Source organism: Nematolebias whitei, chromosome 14, assembly GCF_014905685.2.
Source record: "Nematolebias whitei isolate Nwh7 chromosome 14, NemWhi1, whole genome shotgun sequence".
NCBI lineage: Eukaryota > Metazoa > Chordata > Actinopteri > Cyprinodontiformes > Rivulidae > Nematolebias > Nematolebias whitei.
The window spans coordinates 22,140,329-22,147,192 of NC_056511.1; the positions used below are offsets into that span (position 1 = coordinate 22,140,329).

A 6,864-nucleotide genomic window follows, 5' to 3' on the forward strand; every position below is an offset into this window, starting at 1 on the left:
GTATATATAATATTTTATATGTATGTATGAAAACGTTTTTATATTGCATAAAAGTTAGTTTCCTCAGATGAATGGGGTGGCTGAAGATTGATCTATGGGGGCCAAGGCCACCACTGGCCACCCCCTGGCTCCTCCGTTGCACTTGATGGTGGATAAAATTGCTCTCTCCACTCACCAGGATCGGTCACTCTGCGCTGCCTCGAAAACAAACAAACAAACAAACAAACAATACTCCCTCTATTCTTCTACACAGTGTAACTCCTACCCACTTGAATATCTTGCATCAAAAATAAACAAATTTCAAAAATCCATACATTAAGGGTTACTTCATTCTCTGTTCAATTCGTGTCCAGAAAACCACTCATCTCACAAACTACAAACCTTCGCAAGTCAATCCCTCAGAGACAGGGGACATCGGAGTACCACATTTCAAAAGAGAAAGACTGTGGAGTGCAGCCTTTAGAGGGTGTAGAGTCTCTGGGTTTTCTATCAGAAGGTGATTTAAATTAAACAAATCTTTAAGAAAGTTAAAGACAAAGCAGCAGGTGTCTTAAATCACTTGTCTGATTTAGTTTGTGTCCTTCAACTCTGCATGGTGTTCATGTTGTTTATTCACAGTTGGTCCAGAAGATCCTCAGATTTATGTGACTCCGTTCAGAAGAATGGATCGTGGAAACTCCATTCTGGAGACAGACACCCTCTCTTTGTCTTGTGAAGCCCGGTCCAATCCGCCGGGTCAGTACATCTGGTTCTACAACGGCTCACAGATCCACGGTGGGCCGCAGCTCACCATCAACAAAATCCTCCGCAACCAAACAGGCAACTACACCTGCTTGGCACAGAACTCGTACCTGAACACGAGCTCCAGGACAACCATCAGCCTGACCGTCTACTGTGAGTGTGACCTTTGACCTCAGGCCGCATCATCAACCAACCTGTTCCTTTTTTAAACCTCTGAGTGTAGTGTGTGTGTGTGTCATGGATCGAGATGTTCAACTGTGATTTTGATTCAATTTGAATCTTATGTAACTTCATTAATAATTGATTATTGCCTCAGAGTTTAACGTTTGTGCAGAAAGATAAACAGTTTTGTCAACAAATAAGACCGTTTCCATAATTTAACAGTTTCTCCTGTCAGCTTCTTTTATTTGCTGTGTGCTGTGTTTATTACAGCACTTATAGAGTTATATAAAACAAAAAGAGGGTGCACCGCCCATCTCGCTGTCATTTACATTGCGAAATCATGGAGAAGTTAAGATGGCGTCCAAAACATTTAACTGCTCACAGCCGACAAAACTGGTTTAGTGCACAACTCAGGTAGTGCATAAAGAATAAAGTATATTTATTATTATATAACTGTTCTGTAGTTGTCACTTAGAAAAAGTTCACTGCATACACAATGGTGATTTATGGGATGAAACTAGTCTCTACTGATACTGGTTAATTAGTACGTCTGGTTTGCCTTATGGAAACCTACAAAAGCCAAATATAATATATTATTTTACATTGTGTAAATATTAGAACAACCGGAGGCAACAGCAGCTTGTAATACTCAATCATTCTAAACTGTAGCATGATTCAAGCTCCACAGCTTAGCAGTTTCTGCCACAGATGTTATTATCTACGATCCAATTCAATAATTAAGCCACATTGGATTTATACGCTACATTTAAACGGGTCCATTATTAGATTCTGTTCTGGTCGGATCACATTTACACTGAGGTGAATAAGATCAGATCTGCTGACTTGTGAAAGGAGACACGTTTTCCCTTTTCTCTTCTCCATAGAACACACAGCTTCCTGACATTTTTATATACAGTCTAATATTGTTTATTATTATTATTATTATTGACATTGTCAGTGCTTACTCTGGGCTGTTCAGCCAATATCTATCAAAACGCCAAGTGCAGATGTTTGCTTGTTTTGGAATGGCATATTCATAAGGTCATGTGACCAGAGTTCCCTCTAGTGGTTCATATGGTACATCGAGGTGCTCTATGGAAGACCTTCCAAATCTAAAAGTAAAAATTAATCTTTAAGGATGATGAGGATAAAGTAACACGTTTGATTAATGCGACTCACAGGTTTTGTTAAAATATTAGACTGGTTGAGTTTACAGCTGTTTATAGGGTTTCTTTCTTAAAGTTGTTTTAATAAATGTACAGCAAACTGTCCAAGTCATTAGACCTGAAGTGTCTGTTATATTGTTATTTAGTTTGTGTGAATTAGTTGTTTGAAAGCCTGAAAAATTATTATTTTTAAAGTTTCTCATTTGGTTAGCCATTAGCCTAGCGTAAACAAAAACTTGTCTCTTTCTCCACACTCAGTGATCTATGACTGATGTCTAACTGTTGATTAGTATTTGATAGAACATCTCTTCAAAATGACCAGATTTTCCCTTTAAAGGTGCTTCAGAGTTTGTCTCACAGTAAAGCATGTCACACATAAGAGCTGTTTGAGATCTGAGTCCTGTCCTCCAGGAGTTGTTGGGATGTTTAGACCTCAATGATGGTAGAAGTCTGATCTAGAAGAGGAAAATTTATTTTTGTAATTTCCTACAGATGATTGATCATTTCCAGGATCCATGAAAACATAAATATTTAAGATGCAGCACACCGTAGGCAGAACCTTTGACTGATGACCTCCAGTCCCTCCTTTTTTTTAATCACTGCCTCATTTGTGTAATGTTCTCCCTGTAGACGCCCCCGATGGTTCCCCTTCCTGTTCTGTGGAGCCGGCTCTGAACTACACCTCTCTCAGAGTGCTCTGCTCCTGGCCCGGTGGGTTCCCCTCCCCGTCCCTCCAATGGACCGGAGACCTGATCCAAGCAGGACAAGGACAGCAGACAGATCTGATGAGTACTGACGTCCTGTTGCCCGCTGGAGGTCCTAACAGCAGCTTGTTTACATGTGTGGGCTCCCATCCTGCTCTGACCCAACACACACAGTGCAGCACACACACATGTGAGTACAGAGAGGTGAACAAGAGCGTGGAACTGAGAGAAATGGGACCTAACGATGATTACTGTCCTTCTCCTGCACCAGATCTCCCTCCTGCAGAGCCGGTGTGTTTCGCCAACGTGTCCGGCGACAAACAGAACCTGACGCTGTCTTGCTCCTGGGGTGGAGGGGCCCCGAAGGCCTGGGTGTGGTGGGAGGGACCGGGAGGTCAGGGCAAAGCTGGTGAAGAAAGCGCCAACATCCTGACCCTCCGATACGGCACTTTTTATTTTGGGAAGTCTTACATGTGCTCTGCTAAACATCCGCTGATGAGCCAAACTAAGACCTGCAGCCTCACACTGGGTCAGCGCTCACAATCACACTGTAACAAATATATAAAATTAATGATTTTTTTTTTAATGAATAAATTGATTTATTACTGCATACACTTGTGGAGGCCCTGGGTGTTTCTGTTACAGTACAGTCATGTATCTGTAAGAGGACTGGGTGACTGTATGAAGCCAAATTTAACAGCAAATATAAAAAAAAGATACATTTTTATTATTTTTTTCATTATTTATCTGCGCATTAATTATGTTTTTAACAGCTCAAACCAGAAACTCTGTCGGTGGTTTTAAGTGAATAAAACAAATATTTTTCTCATTATTTTGACAAATGTTTAGAGACATGAGCTACCGCTTCTAGGAGTTTATCTTTTCTTGTTTTGTTTCCCAACAAAGCACAAAAAAATAATAATAATTGTTTGGTACCACTTTACATAAGGCTCCCCATATAGATGCTAATAAATAGTTTATAGATATGTTATTAATTCTTCAATAAACACTTAATAAATTATTATTAATTGTTTATTATGCGTTAATTAAGGGTGACAGAAGAACTAAACGGACCAGTTTTTTGCCAAATAATGAGCCAAATCTGTTCACCTATATATTTCATCTAGAATTGTTATATTATACATTTCATACCTTGTAAGCACAATAAGCATTTGTAAACCTATTTTTTTAGGATACAATATTAGTTGTAGATATTTATAAAGCAGTGATAAAGTAAAATAATAAATGATTAAAAAAATTAGGTTTGCAAATGCTTATTGTACTTACAAAGTAACTTTGTAGGTGGCAGATTTGGCTCACTATTTGGCAAGAAACTGGTCAGTTTTGTCTCTGTCACCCTTAATTAATGCATAATAAACAACTATTAATGATTTATAAAGTGTTTATAAAAGAAATAATAATATATCTATAAACTATTTTATTAGGCATCTATAAGGTGGTACCATCTGATTTTTATTTTTACAACTCTATAAACATTGAATGTAATTTTGATTGAATTTTTGATTTTCTGTTTTAAAACAGTACAAATTATTGCACAAAAAACATTATTCTGAACAAAAATTACATAATTAGGAATATTTGATATTTTTCATACACCGAACTCTAATTTGTAGATGACTTATCTTACATGAGTAGAATTTGAAATAAAATTACAATAAGACGATGAAAACAAATGGTCTGGTTCTGATTAAACATGAAAATATCACTTAAACAGACCAACAATTTTTTTTTTTTTTTTTACTCATTTAAAGAAACGTAGAGTAGCAACGTAGAGTAGCACCAAGTTATGTATGAAACATTTGATCATATAAAATGACAGGATTATGATATAAATTTTACAAAATTGAACAGAACATCATGTGCATTGAACATTCTTCTGTTTCTGTTTCTCCAGTCCTCGTCAGTAAACCGTCCTTGCTGTTGAGTGATGCGTCTCCAGTGGAAAAGTCCACAGTATGGATGCAATGCAACGTGGAAAACGGGACCAAACCGGTCCAGTACACGTGGCAGTATAAACCTGACGGTGGCGGCGTCTTTACGTTCACTCAAGGCGACAGCAGCAGCATCACCCTGAGCAACGTGAACCGCAGCCTGACGGGCCTGTACCGCTGCGTGAGCAGCAACTTCATCAACACGGAGAGCTCTGACTGGATGTTACTGAACGTTGTGTGTAAGTTTTCATACATGTTACGGTTTGTTTTAGTTTGTGTAAAGAACAAACACAGAGGCACTGGATGTAAGAGTTTTATCGCTGCAGCTTTAGGGACAAACACCTGAAGTGTTTCTGCAGGAGCTGCCCCACTTTTCAGTTGGTCCTTCTCAGACTTCTTCAAAACACGACATTCTGAGCATGATCTTCGGTCTTAAAAATTGAACTGAGAAAGCTCCTCGGATGAGGAGCGAAGCATCTTCTGTTACAAATAAAGTCCTGTTGATTTTGTATTGAACGTTTTTTGAATTCTGTCTTAAAAGCAGGTTCTTGTTGTGTTCTCTTTCCTCAGTTGGTCCAGATGTTCCTCAGGTAGATGTGACTCCTCTCCGTATTGGGTCCTCAGTTCTGGAGGCAGAGACCGTTTTGTTGGCGTGTCAAGCTCAGTCCAATCCAGCCAGTCAGTACGTGTGGTTCTACAACAACTCCCAGGTGTTCATCGGATCGCAGTACTCCATCGCCAAGATCCTCCGGACGCACACAGGAGACTACACCTGTTTGGCACAAAACTCTCACCTCAACACCCGCTCCAAGAAGACCATCAGCCTGACCGTCTACTGTGAGTGTGACCTTTGACCTCTGACCGCGTTATTGTCTAAAGAATGTCGAACACTGAACCATTATTGAATTGATCACATCTAACATCAGCAAGACAGTAAACTTCTAAAGGATGAGGAACTCCATCATCCGGGGGGAGATGCTGCTCCTCATCTAAAGGAGTCAGCTGAGGAGGTTCATCTGATCAGGACGGCCCTCCCTCTGGAGGCTTTCCCATCACATCTCACTGGTAGGAGGTCTAGGGCAGATCCAGAACTCTCTGGAAGGATTGTGTATCGCTGGAGAGGGTTTCTGGTGAGAGGGAGGTCTGGGATTCTCTCCTGGGCTTGTTGTCTCCATGGATAAGTGGTAAAAGATGGAAAATGGAGTAAATGTTAGGAAAAAATATTTGAAATAATTTCTCAGGAGTCCAAGACTGAAGTTTGTCAAAAATGTATCAAGAATACTTGTAAGGAGAAAGTTATGGCCCTTACATCCAAAATGATTGACACCCTCAAAACTAACAGCATCATCCTTGAAGTAAAATGGACAAAAACCTCTCTGACCATCAGCACAAAGACATTTATTTATACATTCCCAGCACCCAAGAAGAAGGATTTCTTCTTCTTTCTGCAACCACTGTATTCACATCTCACAGTTTGGCTGAAAGTACGTCTTGTTTTATTAATGTTTATTAATGAAAAAGACAAATACATTGCTCTGCATTACAGTGAGTACAGCTGGTTGGTTTTATTGCAGCAGTGGGTGTAAAATCTGTCTACCTGTTGTACTTGTGGTATATTGGGCACCCAAATTTTAAATATTTGAGGATTAAAATACTGGTTAATGGTAACAGGAAGGTAAAGCTTAAGACCCAAACTGAGGCAGTACGTGACACTTTAGTGCTGAGTGACTTCATAAAGGTGGAAACTTTGATTCAGGTGAAAAGTTTTAGTATTCAGTTGCTCCAATCAGCTGATACACTATACTTTTTGCTGTTTGGTAATCCAACATGTGCTGTATGGAGTAATCCTGACCTCAACTCTTCACTGGTTCTCCCTGCAGACCCCCCCGATGGTTCCCCCTCCTGCTCTGTGGAGCCGGCTCTGAACTACACCTCTCTCAGACTGCTCTGCTCATGGCCCGGTGGGTTACCCTCCCCGTCCCTCCAATGGACCGGAGACCTGGTTCAAGCAGGACAACAAACTAATCTACAAACTGGTTCTGACCTCCTGCTGCCCCCTGGGAGTCTGAGTCCTAACAGCAGCTTGTTCATGTGTGTGGGCTCCCATCCTGCTCTGAAACAACACACACAGTGCAGCAC

At 40.2% G+C, this 6,864-nt stretch overlaps 2 protein-coding genes across 2 annotated transcripts in view; both read right to left on the bottom strand.

Moving 5' to 3' along the window:
* The window catches only part of LOC119420585 (transcriptional coactivator YAP1), a 56,306-nt gene that overhangs the window by 28,541 nt on the left and 20,901 nt on the right, over nt 1–6,864 (bottom strand). The gene's annotated exons all lie outside the window — the stretch shown is intronic.
* LOC119420744 (short transient receptor potential channel 6-like) overlaps nt 5,667–6,864 on the bottom strand; it is a 12,726-nt gene continuing 11,528 nt past the window's right edge. The window contains exon 8 of the mRNA XM_037688174.1: nt 5,667–5,714. Within this exon, the coding sequence (XP_037544102.1) occupies nt 5,667–5,714 (48 nt within the window). The remainder of the gene's footprint in view (nt 5,715–6,864) is intronic.